Below are 16,535 nucleotides of genomic sequence, written 5' to 3' on the forward strand. Positions count from 1 at the left end.
TGATATGCTTTGTAGGAAATGGACTGTCTCTGTGGATGTTGCCCTACATTTCTAAAGCTTAATTTCAATTGCAAGCTAATACTATTTCTAATATGGAAAAGGCTTCCGCTCAGCTTTGTACAAATGGGATTCTTCATTTTTTTTTATTTTACATATTGTTATCTATACCTTTACCATTAAGCTCTGCTAGGAATAAATTCATGTCAAATTTATTTGACATGGAGATTTAAGGAATGCTTTAGTGGCCAACCTAATTGCATACAGAGATTTCCAATTTGGCATGAACCTTGTGAGTGCTGTAAGATGGACTCAACTCAAGCATGCCAGGAGAGGCAGACAGAAGATAATTGAGACGGTTCGCCTGCATTGGAGGCTCGAAATGACATTAGAAGGAGAGGAGGCAGGAGAATCGAGCACAGATGTGGAGAGCTTCAGTGAAAGGAGAGAAAACCTCTTGAGAATGCCTGAGAATTCAAACAGGAAGCAACAAAGAAACAAGCAGAGGTTGCCGTTTTAATGCACAAGAGATGGTGAAAGTAGAAGAACCCGAAGGATGAAAAATGTTGGTTAGCAGGGGGCCGACGTTTCTCTGACAACTATCCACTTTTGGGTTCGGCATCCTTAGACATGTGAATGGTAAACAGGCACACAACTGAACATTTAGACTATAAGCTGAGGAATTTTATGTGATGGCAATTGTATTTATTCATTTTAAAACTCACCAAGCAACAAATGTGAGTGGTGCATAAATAAACCATGACATTACTTAGAATTAAAGTGCACAAATCAAATGACCAAATATTTTATTACTTAAAATAAATAAATAAATAACTCGCATTAAGACAAGGGGATTTTCCAGTGACTCTTTCTGTGAGTCATCGAATCATTCAGTCAGATGATTCGTTCAAAAACCCTGATTCATTCAGGAACAAAAGAAGTGTCTGCATTCATGAGTGAGTCGTTGAATCATTAACTTATCCGATTCATTCGAAAACTGTGATTTTAGTCTCATTAAGATACTATAATATTTTTAATTTTAGATTTTGTATTTATTTTAGAGGTTTAGTAATTTTGTTATTTTTTGTCTTATTCTTTATTTCAGTTTTAATTTGAGGTATTTTTGAATATTAAGTTCAACTAAATGAAAACGAGGAATGTTGCCTTTGCAACTAGCTGAAATTTCCAGTTAATTTCAGTTCAGTTATTTTATTTCAGTTAAATTTTATTTCAAGTAATATATTTATGGTTTTAGTAAAAAAAAAAAAAAGATTTATTCAGGAATGAAACCACAACTGTAGATATTCAGACAAAAGTACTCTTTTTCTTGTGATATTGCTTGAAAGTTAAATTATTAGTGTGGTCAGCAGCTGTTTGAGAGTCAGTGATTGTCACATGATCACCTCAGAACCTCAGGGTATTTTCAAGAGTTCATCTTGGCCTGAGATTTGTTCAAAGATGCTGAAAGATGAACATGCAGGAGCCTTTGAACACAGTTGTCCATCATTAACATTCATGCTGCTGTAGACATCAAGGTCTTCGTACAGCACTCAATAACTGCAGTGAAAAATGTCATTCCTGGGGTCCATGATCAGACTCGATATCCTTCATTTCCATTCCCTTAGCCCATGCCTCATGATATTAATTCAGTGCTGCGATGTCGGATAGGCACTGAATATTTCATATAACGCACAGGATGTCATGAACTAAATGCTTTTTGGAATGTAATATGAATCTTTGAACTGGCCTATAAACCAGTTTTAAAGTTGTGATCTAGGGCCTTAGTATGTGCCATTGTAAAAAAATGCAAGTATTAAGGATCTAAGAATAAATGCTGAGGAAAAAAAAAAATGATGTAGAAACAAATGAAACCTTATTGTAAAGTGTTACTCGTGGTCTGTTGTGGTCTAATTGAATCTTGAATTGAAATTGTCCGATTTATTTTTTTGTCTCTCTGACAGAAAAACCTTTTAAAACTATTTTAAGTGTGAACTTTTAGATCTAGATAAATGTTCTCTGAGAGCCGCCGGCTCTGTTTTCGCCCACCTCGGCACAGTGGCTATGTCTGTATGACTCGCTAATGTTGAATTATGGTCATTTTCATATTTGAAAGAGCCATTAGCTAAGGTTTTCACATTGAACAAAAGGTTGTGGTAATTGGATAAACTGTGGTCAGATCAACCCACATTTGCACAGGGCTAATAAAGTCCAAAAAAATAAATAAATAGAAAGATAGCATTTTACAAATCAAACAGTGATCCTAGCATTTATCACTTTAGGATGAACAGCATATCAATTTCCATTTTAGCAAGGGTCAAACATAATCTACGGATGATGGTTTAATTTAATCAGAAATGATACTCCATCCTCATAATTAGGAAATAGAAAAATGTTTGCTGTTCCGCCACTCTCAGACCAGCAACAATAATTAATAACCCGAGTTAATTAATTACACCTACACAGAGCGCAGAAAGCACCTCAATTAGGAAGAGGAGGTAAGCGAGGGCGTCCTTACCGGAGCCAGATCAGACGACAGCTGGAGTCGTTTTTGATGAGAATGGAAGGAAATGGCACTGTGCTGAAGATGGGCTGCTGATTGTGGGACACATTAGTTTGCAGTCTGTCTCCTTTAGCCCACACCTGCGAGAACAGCCCTCCCATACCAGAGCAGGCCCGCGATCGATACACAATCCAGCCGCCGCTGATCTTTAGGTTCCGCTGATGACATTAAAGGAGCAAGGTCAGATTTCCATCAAAGTTTATGAAAGCATTCGCTGAGCTTATTTCTATACAGCTGCCCGGCGGGGTGCGGGGGACGGGAGGTGGGGGTGAGGGCGAATAATGAACATATTCATAGTGTCCGGTCACATCTTTCATCTTTTGTTCGGATTTATTTACAAGAGCAATCTTACCTTTGGTTCCTGTGATCTCACAAGGCGGATGATCAAAGTGTGCAAAGCTTTGGTTTAGCCATGATGGATTGGAATAGATTAGAGTGGTGTACTATTTGATGCATGCTCTCCATAATCCTACCAAGGTCCTGTGTGGATATAAGACACAAACAATCAACCACAATAGGCTTTCATTTCTGTCCATTATGGCCTCCCATTCGCAACCTTTGACACGCCGCATTGTCCATGGCTTCTCCTATCAAGCCGGCAACATTGAAGTTTGATAGTTCAGAGAGGTGCATTTGCTCTAAATTAGGTCATTTTGAAAGCGTTTCGACCCCTAAAGACCGCCGAGATGATCAATTGTCAGGCAGGGCATCTTAGCGTGAACCGTGAATTGGCCTTTTTTCAAAGCATTAGCTTGTGATATGAATCATCTTCTGGTGCTCTCCTCCAAAACACCAATACTTTACCAAAGGCCTTGATGGTTTTGGTCAGGCCTTAAGTGACCCCTTTATTTTTCTCTTTCCAGTTTGTTGTATCATCCGTCTCAATAATAAAGTATGATTGAAAGTATGCCCGCTAGGCCTCTTTTTTTATTTTCCCACCCCACTTTGTCTGCTACGCCTGTAAAAAAATTTATCTATGGACAAATGTGGAGAAAATAGTGTCAGAGAGAAGCACGACACCCTTCATCTCAGCTGTGTGACTGAGAGTCCAGCGGGAGACTGAAATCCGTCCAATCTAGCCATGCAGTCGTAATTGTGATAATGAAAGAGAATATCTCCATTATTCCTCTTCCAGAACCGAACGGCGAGATCAACACACTCATTGCTGCTTGCTGGTAGATGGAAATGGGTTAAAGGATCTTATTATTCCTGAGGGATTGTAAGTGGACCGGCTCCTTGCTTCTCTGCCCCGAAAGGGGAATAATTTATACGCAAGAGAGCACTGAGGCGAGGTCGCAACACATTGTAATAAAGCCAGCCCTTCGGCTTCAGTCTTGGGCTGTATTGAAACCAAATTGGGATGCTAATGCGGAGGGCAGCGGCGGGTCTCTCGGGTCGGTCGCCTCTGGAAAGCTCAGAGTTGTATTCTGCTCGTCATAAGCTGCCGGATAACAAACTCTTCCTCCGGAGGAATGAGATGTTTATTTTTCTCACATGGCGTCGTCATGTTGAAGTCGAGTCTTCTTGGACCTCGTCGCACAAAGGGCTGGAGGACATCTTCAAGCTCTCTGCTGAACCTCCATGTGCTGATGGGAGAAGACAGCTGTTTGTGAAAATTGCCGTCTCAATTTTAGCACGCATGAGTAGTTTTTTAGAGGACACTTGGGTAATTAGAAAAAATTATAAAATCTGTGATATCAGCTTTACATTTTAAATTTGTTACCATGACAGTGGCAGAGGGGGCTCATCTCAGCACACGACTTAATATGACTGTGGACTCTAAGAACAATATTGTTAGCATGTCTATTTTTCATGAATTTGTCATTTTGCTTGTGTATTTTTTATGTAAAAGAAATATGCTGAATTCAATGTTATATTCAATCTGCCCTTCGACTGAAAATTGCATTAATATTTTAAATTCTGAGTTAAAAATATCAACAGGTCGCTCCAGAAGCTCATAGAGTGCAACCATTTGACGTCATTGACGCAGAACGCCCCCAATTGTCCAAAATATGTATAAAACGATGTGGATTTTTTAAGTAACTTAAATCTTTCATGGATTTTCTACAACATATTTCAATAAGAGACATCATTTACGTTATATTAAGCCATACAAGTCACTTTAAAAGAATCCAAAAGTAATCGGATTACAATACTTTCATAATGTGGTGCTTGGATTACGTCACTGAATACTTTTTTATGAAGTAATTTGTAACTGTAATGGAATGCATTTTTTTTAAATGAACCCTCCCAACCAATAATCTACACTCACCTAAAGGATTATTAGGAAGACCATACTAATACTGTGTTTGACCCCCTTTCGCCTTCAGAACTGCCTTAATTCTACGTGGCATTGATTCAACAAGGTGCTGAAAGCATTCTTTAGAAATGTTGGCCCATATTGATAGGATAGCATCTTGCAGTTGATGGAGATTTGTGGGATGCACATCCAGGGCACGAAGCTCCCGTTCCACCACATCCCAAAGATGCTCTATTGTGTTGAGATCTGGTGACTGTGGGGGTCATTTTAGTACAGTGAACTCATTGTCATGTTCAAGAAACCAATTTGAAATGATTCGAGCTTTGTGACATGGTGCATTATCCTGCTGGAAGTAGCCATCAGAGGATGGATACATGGTGGTCATAAAGGGATGGACATGGTCAGAAACAATGCTCAGGTAGGCCGTGGCATTTAAACGATGCCCAATTGGCACTAAGGGGCCTAAAGTGTGCCAAGAAAACATCCCCCACACCATTACACCACCACCACCAGCCTGCACAGTGGTAACAAGGCATGATGGATCCATGTTCTCATTCTGTTTACGCCAAATTCTGACTCTACCATCTGAATGTCTCAACAGAAATCGAGACTCATCAGACCAGGCAACATTTTTCCAGTCTTCAACTGTCCAATTTTGGTGAGCTTGTGCAAATTGTAGCCTCTTTTTCCTATTTGTAGTGGAGATGAGTGGTACCCGGTGGGGTCTTCTGCTGTTGTAGCCCATCCGCCTCAAGGTTGTGCGTGTTGTGGCTTCACAAATGCTTTGCTGCATACCTCGGTTGTAACGAGTGGTTATTTCAGTCAAAGTTGCTCTTCTATCAGCTTGAATCAGTCGGCCCATTCTCCTCTGACCTCTAGCATCAACAAGGCATTTTCGCCCACAGGACTGCCGCATACTGGATGTTTTACAATTTTCACACCATTCTTTGTAAACCCTAGAAATGGTTGTGTGTGAAAATCCCAGTAACTGAGCAGATTGTGAAATACTCAGACCGGTCCGTCTGGCACCAACAACCATGCCACGCTCAAAATTGCTTAAATCACCTTTCTTTCCCATTCTGACATTCAGTTTGGAGTTCAGGAGATTGTCTTGACCAGGACCACACCCCTAAATGCATTGAAGCAACTGCCATGTGATTGGTTGATTAGATAATTGCATTAATGAGAAATTGAACAGGTGTTCCTAATAATCCTTTAGGTGAGTGTATATCCACTAGTTTATGGCCAGTTTATATAGAAACATTGCACTGATTCTCTATTTAAAGATGAAAAAAGAATAAGCCATTTCCTTTGCTGTCCACCCACCTAGAAACTGGAGATTTCTGCTTTCCATTTGGTACTCAAAAAAAAAAAAAAAAGTCTAAAAGTACATCCAGCTTTTTAGAAGTGCAATCGATAGACCACATATTAGCAAGTACAAAAGATGGAAGATTGAGGTTAGGAAATGCCCTGTCACTCTTGAGTGGGATCTGCAGGTCGAGTCTCAGCACCGCATGTCTAAAGCAGCGGGACGGTGATGAATGGCCAGTCCAAACTGAGGTCCGCTGATAAGAGAACCAGACAATTCTACAGTTCTTCCAACCTGAAGATACCGAAGTGAATCTCCAAACCAAAGGATACTAGCATAGCCTCAATTTATTGTAAACCCTTGGAACGTCTCCAACTTCTACATTTTTAGGGTTTTTAAATCTACGAGTTGTCGTCACTGTTGATGAAATATTAATTTAAAAATCTGTTATCTGAAAAATGTCTGCCTTGAAAGTCACTAAGATTTTCTGTGTTGAATCCTTAAAGTGTTTCAGCAGCTCAAGCAAACTTGCTAAAGAAAATAAATGCCAGAGGGACGGCGCGCATGAATACCGCCGCCACAGATAATGAACCTTGCAATGTATAGCGTTGGCTGAGTTTCTCAAAATTGTTTAATTTTACACGACTACACGCTTGCCCCCAAAATATGTTATTGCTAACATTTTCTGCGCTTTGCATCTTGACGGGGAAGAACCGATGCCTTTGTGAGATCACTAGAAAAGATGAAAGAATAGTGTTTCTGGCACTTTCTCATTACATTCAGAACTGTGAACTTGCTGTCCTCTGTATGGATATGGATATGGACTTATACAGCTTGAATGATGCATTCATTTGAATATGAGACCTGGTTTTATCCGAATCATTTACATGTTAGTCCACTTTAGACATTCTACTTACTATAATTAAAGTTCCTCTGTGGTGAAAATTAAGTTTTTAATGTCGTTTATAAGCCTATGAGGTGTTTTGCTTTAAGACAAACCATGTGTAAATTCATAAGTCAACATTGCTGAGTATTTTCTCACTTTTCCACAGTCTCAAAAACACGGTTTGAAATCGCTGGTGTTTCTGACGTCACTAACGACCTTGTAACCAATCAGATCAACGTGTGATCGTCAACGAGTGGATCTCTGAGCTGAGTAAGTGAGTGGAGGCGGGGCTCATTTGCATATTCATAGAACCTAAATGAGGCAAGGGTACTGAGTTACATTCAAGCTATTTTAAGGAAAATACGTTTAAATATGACATTCTGGTGATCAAAGATGAGTTTTAAGGGATACTATTATTGGTTACATTTTAGTAGCCTTACTTATAGCATCTACATGTCAGCTTACTCTCATTAGAGTATTTGTAGACTGTTAGGGTTCAGGTTAGTAGAGTAAGTTGACAAGAGTTACAGTATAGTCAGTATAATGTATGTTGGGGAGCATCAAAATAAAGTGTTCGCAGATATTAAGCAGACAGTCTACTAATATTATGACGACTGCTTGTTGACATAGTTACTCATAGTTAGTGGAAAGTCTAAAGTGGAGTATCGAATCAGTCGGAGAGCTCCACGAGTAAAGACTGCTTACAGGCGATTTCTAAGTGAAGCTGACACTGAGTCTGACGGTGACACTGGTTTGAAGGGCAGCGCTGATCTTTTACAGAAACTCTTTAGAGGCTGAAGAGAGGATGGTGATGGGCCAGTGAAGCTTAGATGTTATCCCGCTGTCACTGATCTCAGACCCCTGGAGAAGGCCAGACTCTCCCCGGGGCGGGTCCGTGTCACACTGACTTATCAGCAAGATTACTGGAAGATTTGTAACCTTTGCTTGAATCATCCTGGAATTCTGTCGGATGGCTTAGGCTTTATGCAAATATGAAGCAGGGGAGAGACAGTTTGCACTTTTGTAATGAGTAAGCATTTTCAAAAAGGGGAATATGGACAGAAAATTACTTCTGAAAGCTTGTTTTCTTGATAAAGAGGTGGTGACCGGGTGGAGGTATGTGTGTCCGTCGTGTGTTCCTCTTCTCCGCTCGAGGTCCTGCCATTTGTCCCTGTCGTTTGCTTGTTTGGACCTCATGCTCATTCTGGACCGTCCTGTTGACCCTGGTTCCTTCATTCTCATGTTGCCTTTAAAGTAACAACATGTAGTTTTTCAACCTTCATAATATATTTCCAAGACCCTTGTGATGGTACATCGACTTACAATAGGTTGAATGACACGTCTGCCAGAGCCTGACGGGGTCTGTATCGCTTTTACTGGCACTATGTAACTTCGGGGTGCGGGTAGTAACCCGAGCTCAAAAAGAACTACAAAATTCGACTGCTTTACGGCATACGTCACTTCGCCAATCACTTCCTCAAATTCGGCCGTGACAGGCCAACCAGCGCGTTTGTTTTCGTCATGGCTGAAGCAGCAGCGAAACGTAAGAAGTCCAAGGTTTTGTCAGAGTAGAGTCGGAAGAGGAAAAGGGAGAGTGATAAACTGAAAGGCAGGACGAGGATCAATATTGGTCGAGCGTTTGCTCGCTGGCGTGAGCTTATCGTCAGACCGATGCTGACTTGGCCGTCATGCTGTTGAACTAGTAAGTAAATTGCTTGCATACTATCTTTAGTTTTTCTAATCTGTTGTCTGCCTGGCTACGTTACGGAAACTATCTGGTCCTCCATTTATCTTCATGAATCAGCTAACGTTAGTAGATGAGCGAATTATCAATCTGGTAGCTAGTAAACACTAACATGCTAGTTTTAGATGGTTAGGATGCTATCGCTATCATTCTCGTTCAGATTTGAGCATTGCAATCGACATGCAAATCGCAAATGTTTGAGTTAAAATGTTTAGTCTACTAAACATGTATAAATTATGAAAGGAGGAAGATTAATAATATTATCATAGCCTATATGAAAAAAACCTGCATGCTTCATATATACAGTAACAGCCCGTTCTCATCCCAAGTCGTCATATACTGACGCTTTCAAAATTTCTTCAATATCTGACGCACAAAGCACCTTGAGACGCATAACCCTACCACAGACCTAAACCTACCCATAACCGAAGCGTCTCATATTGACGCTAAGGGTGCTTTGTGCGTCGGATATTGAAGAAATTTTGAAAGTGACGATTTGGGGATGAGAATGCGTTGACAGTAACCGTAAATCATTTTACGACAGCGGTAATGGACAATTCCGCTTCCAACCTGTAGGGCGACCGCAGAGGAAAAGTTCCATGTTGTTGCTTTAATACATGGGTATATGTTAGATATTGTTTTTTTTTAGGTGTTAGTTTTTTTGTAAGGCACATTGAGCTTCTTCTTCTTCTAATAGAAAATATGTTTAATATACAATTTGTACAGTAAATTATTAATATTAATTAATATTAATATCCATGTATTCTGTGGAAATTACATAATAAATGTACACTATTTAATGTTATTATTATTATTTGTATTATTGCATTCTGTACAATATTGGATAATAATAAACACATTATTTTATTATTTTTATTATTTTATATTATTGTTTGGTTGTATGATATTTAAAGTAGTGCATTTTATAAAACAATTTGTATAGCATTTATTATCATAAAAATGTGTGATTATTAGTTTTTTTTTATAATAGAATAAATGAACACCATTTTATTGTTTTATTTTTGTTGTTGTGTACAAATTAAAAGTAAATTTGTTTATTACTGTACAATTTTATAGAATTTATCATTAATACAAATTAAATATATATATATATATATGTATAGATATCTATCTATCTATCTATCTATCTATCTATCTATCTATCTATCTATCTATCTATCTATCTAAAATTGCAAGGCACGACTGATCACATGATCCCAATATGGCATCTCTCATTAGGAGACGAGGATGAGCTGGAATGAAGGGAAAAAAAATGCTGAACACCTTTAAACACATACTGTGTCCAGGCTTCTAATGTATTGTGACCAATATAGAGACACTCACTTAAAATGACAGTTGGCTGGTTTTTGTTGTCTTTTCCGCTGATGTACCGGATCTCTCATTTTCGTTTCATTGATATTCCCGTCGGCCTCAATGACAAACGCGAGTGATCCATCACCACTCCAAATGGCAAAATTGACAGCCCTCAAGGGCTTTGAATGCCTGTTCTGCTGACACAAGATTATCACATTTATCCTTTTTTATTTAATCCCTCCAGTGTGACGCTTTCTCATATCCAATGCGGTGTTGGCGGTTGGATGCTTGTTCCTGAAACTCTCATTTCTCAAATGTGAATGTCAGCAGGTTATAATCAACACGATTAGCACGGAGAGAGATGTTCTCATACTTTTGTGCTTCTTTTTGTGCAATTTACAAACCAGCCATCAGCACTAAGATCTTTAAATTATCCAGCTATAACATCCTGAGATCAGGGGTCGCCGTCTTGACAAGCGAAGGGAGTGCTCGTCTTTTAATTCATCCTGACATAGAGGTAATTAGGGATATTAACTAAGAGGAGTTGCCAAGTGAAGAAGTAAGGACATGGATATGATTCTGTCCAGCGGTTGGAGTGTGTGTCTCGTGTCTTTTTCCATGAGTCCAGTGCATTGAAATCATAATGTAGCTCGCTATGTGAGGAAACTAGTGGTCTTATATGTTAATTTAAAGACGTATTGGCGTTTTATGATATTTATGTCAGTCATTAAAAAACACTAGCTGCGTTATGAATAATATTCTACATGTTCGAAGCTCCAGACATCATTACGAGGGAGACTTTTAGCTAGAAATCCATAACTTGCTGAGCATGTGTGAACACTTAAATAATTACAAATGTACTACGCAAAACCAAAGCCTCAGGGAGAACAGCTAGTTACATCATCAAATAGTGTTTTAAAAGATGATGTATTAACATTTTGGCAAATAATTAATGTAGTTGCATCAGAACCATTTTATTTTCCCTTTGTGTGGTTAATGTTCTTGCTGTATTGTTTGATGTAATGAAGTAATTAATCTTGCTCGATAGATCCTCTGTTTGTTACTATTCTTGGCATAATCAATAGTAATTCATAACATCTAGAAAAAAAATGCAGTTTCATATTTTATATTCGATGTGGTCAGTACACTCTGGTTTCCTTTATAATGCTCGTTGGCTCTTCAGAAATAAAGACGCAATAAGACGTCCAGTTTAAGGTCTATAAACAACAGCATGAAAAGCTTAAATAGGCCTCTGTTGTTAGAATTGTTTGTCTAAACCTTCTAAAAGTCATCAGTGAATTCATGGCCTCCTGCTAGCGGGACGTGTGCCGCCCAAGCTGTGTGTTACAGCACAATCGATGTATCTGTCTCTTTATTTCCTAAACTAGTCCCCGGGCCACATTCATTTCTAAGTGCTACCGCTCTGCCCTTGGTTCGGATCCAACCAGGACATAAAGCGTGAATTGGTGATTAAATAACAAATAATTCAAATAAAAATGTTGTGCTTTTGCACCCATAGCCCTTGGCTTGTCAAGCGTGGCTTGGTAATGGCGCCAAGAATAATCTTTGTTCACTATGAATTACGAGGAAAAGCTAGTTTGCATTCTTGAATGAGTGGTGGGTAACTGGTCTGACTCGAGATTGAGAAATCTTCCCGTGCCAAGACTTTCTCAGTCAATAAATGAATAATAAATAATTAAATAAAATAAATAATTAAAAAAGTGTCATTCAGAACAGAAGTTTGGGGTAAGATTTATTTTTTTTTTTTTTTTTTTAAAGAGGTTAATACTTTTATTCAGCAAGGGCAAATGAAATTGATCAAAAGTGACAGAAAATACATTTATAATGTTAAAGGGGTGGTATAATGCCCTTTTCACAAGATGTCAAATAAGTCTCTGATGTCCCCAGAGTGTTTATGTGAAGTTTTAGCTCAAAATACCCCACAGATATTTTTATATAGCATGTTAAAGTTGTCACTTTTTGAGGGTGAGCAAAAACACACCGTTTTTGTGTCTGTTCCTTTAAATGCAAATGAGCTGCTGCTCCTGGCACAGTGGGCGGAGCTTCAAGAGCTTGTGTCCTTTTACCTCACACACACATGCACTGAAAATTTCAAAAACTTTTAGCCTTTTATGTTCAAACCGAAGTCATAAAGATGGAGAGACTCAAGAAGAGGTGACAACATGTAGAAGCAACAGGACATTTCTGAATGGTTAGTTGATGAATTTATGTAGCTGGTGTGGAGTTAACTATCTTCTAGACATTGATTAGCATATTCTGTCACGATAATCTATAAATCGTGTTCAGGGGGTGGGGTTTATGTAAATTTTAGGGTTGGTGATGTCACTAACCCGGGAGGAAGCTCGTGTAGTCTCTACCAGCCGTTTGTTGTAGTCCTTAAAAAGCCATTTCTTTAAAAGAAAATATCTCCCTTTGCTTTGAGCTTTGAGCTTCATAACTTTGCAGATGTTGTTTATGCTCAAACAGCAACATTACACACTAACTAAAGTTAGAAAAGTCAAATCATATTCAACCACCCCTTTCATTTCTGTAAAAAACAAATGCTTTTTTTTTTTTTTTACTTTCTATCCTGAAAAAAGGATCCCTGTTAAAAAAAAAATATATATATATATATATATATATATATATATATATATATTAAATATATATTAAACATTCAACATTGATAATAATATAAGAAATGTTTCTTGAGCACCTAATCAGGCATATTAAAATTATTTCTGAAGAATCATTCAACACTGAAGACTGGAGTAATGACATGACCGGAATACATTGCATTTAGAAATATATTCAAATAGATTGCTAAAACAATAACTTTATATTATATAAAAAAATATTATATATATATATATTAATCAAATAAATGCAGCCCTGTTGGGACATCTTTCAAAAACAGATAAAAAAATACAGACCCTAAACTTTAGGATGGCAGTATATATGATATTATATATAATTGTGCAGCCTATATGTACGACCTCACGAATACAGTGCTAAAAGTGAACTTTTTCTCTTTTAGAATTGCAGAGCAGTTCTTGTGGGAACCCTGGCGTCCCGCCCAAAGGCATCCAGTACGGGACGCGCTTTAATGTAGGCGACAAGATCCGCTACAGTTGTGTGACGGGATATGTGCTGGACGGTCACCCTCAGCTCACCTGTGTGACCAATGCAGGCAATGCCGCCGTGTGGGACTTCCCAGTGCCCATCTGTAGAGGTAAGCAACACGTGACGTGCATGAGTGTGTGTGTGTGTGTGTGTGCATTCTGTTTCCCTGCATGAGTCTTTGATGTTTTCCTGTGTTCTTTTGTCCTTGAGGATGCTTGTGCATGTATGGGGGAAGAAATGGACATGTGGCTATATCAGCGTATAAGCACTAGGTTATTGTGATTAAAAATGGTGCAGCCTTTCATTCTGAGGCCTCTTGAGCATTAGAATCACATCACATCACATGTTTGCTCTTGTCAGCTCTTCCATTCCCATGTTTATATCCTATCCTTGTATTTCAATCTTCCATTCTTTCATTTAAGGGGTCCTTTTGCATCTTTTCAATCAGGTTTTGATTCCTCACTTTACTGGCCCACACTATTGTTTTCTGCATTAAAGATGAGTCAGGACTCTGTGTGTTTGTTGTGAATGTATCAAGATTTATGGTCCCATGTTCAGACCAATTATAATGTGCATTAGCCATGACCATTCTCAAATAAGAATCTCTCCATAGACAGCATGCGCCGGTTTCTGCTCCAGCGTGTTTAATAGAAAGGGGGAAATGACAGCGTCTGGATCATGCTTGCTTTGGTTGGACACAAATTGCAAAGCCAACTGTGCTTGAATAGAAAATAGCCTGAGGTACTAAAATGTGGAGCCTCAACCTGGCCCAGAATGCACTGGGGTATGGAGGAGCAGACCACTGTGTTTGCTGCACTTGTCATCTGGTGCTTTCTTAAAGGAGCAACAGCGCTTTTATGTCTGATGTGGTTTGGTTATTGAATATTTTCTTGATTAAGTGTGGAATTGCATACAGTACCGTAGCATTGATGTGATTTTTCATTTCACATTAAATGTACTTCAGTACATTTTGTAATGCATGTTGGGTAGTGCATTAGTGCATTTAGTCATTGAATATTCATAAAAATATCACAGAACATTCTCAATTTTCTACCTTGGCGAAAAGTGAATCTTTGTGTTAGATGGTATCTGGCCTTTTCCCCTTTCATGAGGAAAGGAGATTTTTACATAAAAGCAGATCGGAAATTATTTCCCCCGGGCAATTTACAGTGACCATTAATTTAAGATTACTTAAACCTTAAGTCAGGAGACCTTTAGAAATACTGTTTCCACAAATGTCAATGTTATGCTAAGACTCTGTAATGTATGCAACTCCGAGTATTTGTGGCCCACTGGCACTTTTCATTTCCACTTCTAATTGCATTATGAATGCTCTGGGTTAAAAGTGTGTGTGCGTGTGTGTGTGTGTGTGTGTGTTGGGGGGTTGAATTGTGAACCTTTTTAGCAGGGTCCCAGGGAATGCTCCCTTAGTTTGTTTATTTATTTATTTGTTTTTGCGAAATGGTATCTTACCTATAATCCACATATGCAAAGTTGGTTGATAACACAACTGTGATAAAGTAGTAGCCTATAGTTAACAATTACTTGTTTACATAGTATTTCATATTATTTGAGCATATGGAACCTTATCAGTTTGACAGAATGTTCTACTTTAAAGTGCCATGGGACTCATTTTCTTATATTTAAAATGAGTTATTTCCTATATTCCTTAATATTAATAATTCCTCAGTAATTCAAGAAGGCCCAGACTTTAAAGCTCTTGATTCTTGAACTTCTACTTGCCCTAATGAAAATGTACAATTTAGTTCAACTATGTTAAACAAAATTGTATCTATTATATTTTTTTCTGAATTCCTTTTGTTTTTAAATAACATATATATTTAAATATTTTAGTAGTAGTATTATTGTTTTTGTTGATGATGATCATGCTTATATAAAAAAAAAAAATGTAGTTTTGGAATTGTTTATTTATTGTGATAACATATCTTTAAGTATTTTAGTAGTATTAGTAGTAGTAGTATTGTTGTTGATGATGATGATTATATTTATATATTAAATAAAATATCAAATAATTGTTTAATTATATAAAATATTTTAAATATACATAAATCGTTGTTATGTATTACATGTTTTATTGTTTTAATAAGATATATATTTAAGTATTTAGTAGTATTGGTGGTGATGATGATTATATATTTCTGTAATAACGTATATTACAATAAGGTCTCGTTTGTTAACATTAGTTACTGCATTAACTAACAAACTAACAATGAGCAATACATTCTTACAGCGTTTGTTAACCTTTGTTAATAAAAATGTTCATGTTGGATTAATTAATGTTAACAAAATGTTGATCTTAACATTAACTAAGATGAATAAATGCTGCAGAAGTGTTCATCATTAGTTCAACAAATCTTGTGGTAAAGTGTAAAGTGCATATTCGACATTTTTGGTATTTTGGAATTGACTGAAACGAATGTTTCTGTCAGCGGTTTCTAACTTCAGTTTTAAGATTTGTTTCTCAAAATTGCTTGGTGGTGCATATCTCCATTCTCGGATGCCTTTGGCACAGTTGGTCAGTCTGTGGTATCAAGGCGTGAAATAGGCATGACAGCACTGTTGCACAGGTATCCGAGCCCAAACAACAGTCACGGAGAGTTTTATTTAGCCCGGGTGGAAACTCTTAGCCCAGACATTACCAAACAATACGGTCAATGCCCAATCTCATACTGCTGTGGGACTTGTTTATCATAAAATATTCTCATTAGAGAGTTAGAGACCCTTAGAGAAGTGACATTTTTACATTTTCCTGAGCATTTTCTGTATTTTTATTTGATTTATTTTTTTACTGAGCACTGAAAAAAAGCCCTTAAAACAATCAGCAAAATCAATGCTGCTTTTTCATACCAAAAGGCAAATCATTTAGTTTCTGGACATCTTCCAGGCGAGCTCTCCGCATGTTTTATTAACATATTGAGTGGACTAATTTGGTCCAGTACATTTTGGCTGCTAATAAATGTTTGTGTATGGGCTCAGTCCTCTGCAGAGGTCATGGATAACAAACTGGTAAACCCAAGCGAAATGGGCCGTCGTGTCTCGGCTGAGGGAATGTAGCTCTGTTAATCAGACAGATGTAAAATGGCATCATTTAGGCCAGCCACTGAATTTCGTGTTTGCTCCGATGGCTCAAGCCGAATGAAGTTGGCTCTTATCATCGCATGCCTTCGCTGTAAACAAGTCCAAAAACCTCGGCTGGAAACCGGTGCCTTTAAAGGTCAAGCATGTAGCGAGATGAAAATAACGTCAGTCTGAAGCTGGAACTGTAATGCGACTGCGAGTCAGTTAATTAACCAAATCGATCATGTCGCTAATGAATGCATG

The 16,535-nt window shown here is 38.0% G+C and overlaps 1 protein-coding gene across 1 annotated transcript in view; it reads left to right on the plus strand.

Moving 5' to 3' along the window:
* Positions 1 to 16,535, plus strand: part of csmd3b (CUB and Sushi multiple domains 3b) — a gene marked incomplete at its 5' end in the record, with an annotated part of 443,617 nt that overhangs the window by 124,241 nt on the left and 302,841 nt on the right. Inside the window, one exon of the mRNA XM_084423901.1 lies at positions 13,108 to 13,302. Coding sequence (XP_084280027.1) covers positions 13,108 to 13,302 — 195 coding nt within the window. The remainder of the gene's footprint in view (positions 1 to 13,107; positions 13,303 to 16,535) is intronic.

The sequence above is a fragment of the Rutilus rutilus genome (genome assembly GCF_951802725.1).
Source record: "Rutilus rutilus genome assembly, chromosome: 11".
NCBI classification, from domain to species: Eukaryota; Metazoa; Chordata; class Actinopteri; order Cypriniformes; family Leuciscidae; genus Rutilus; species Rutilus rutilus.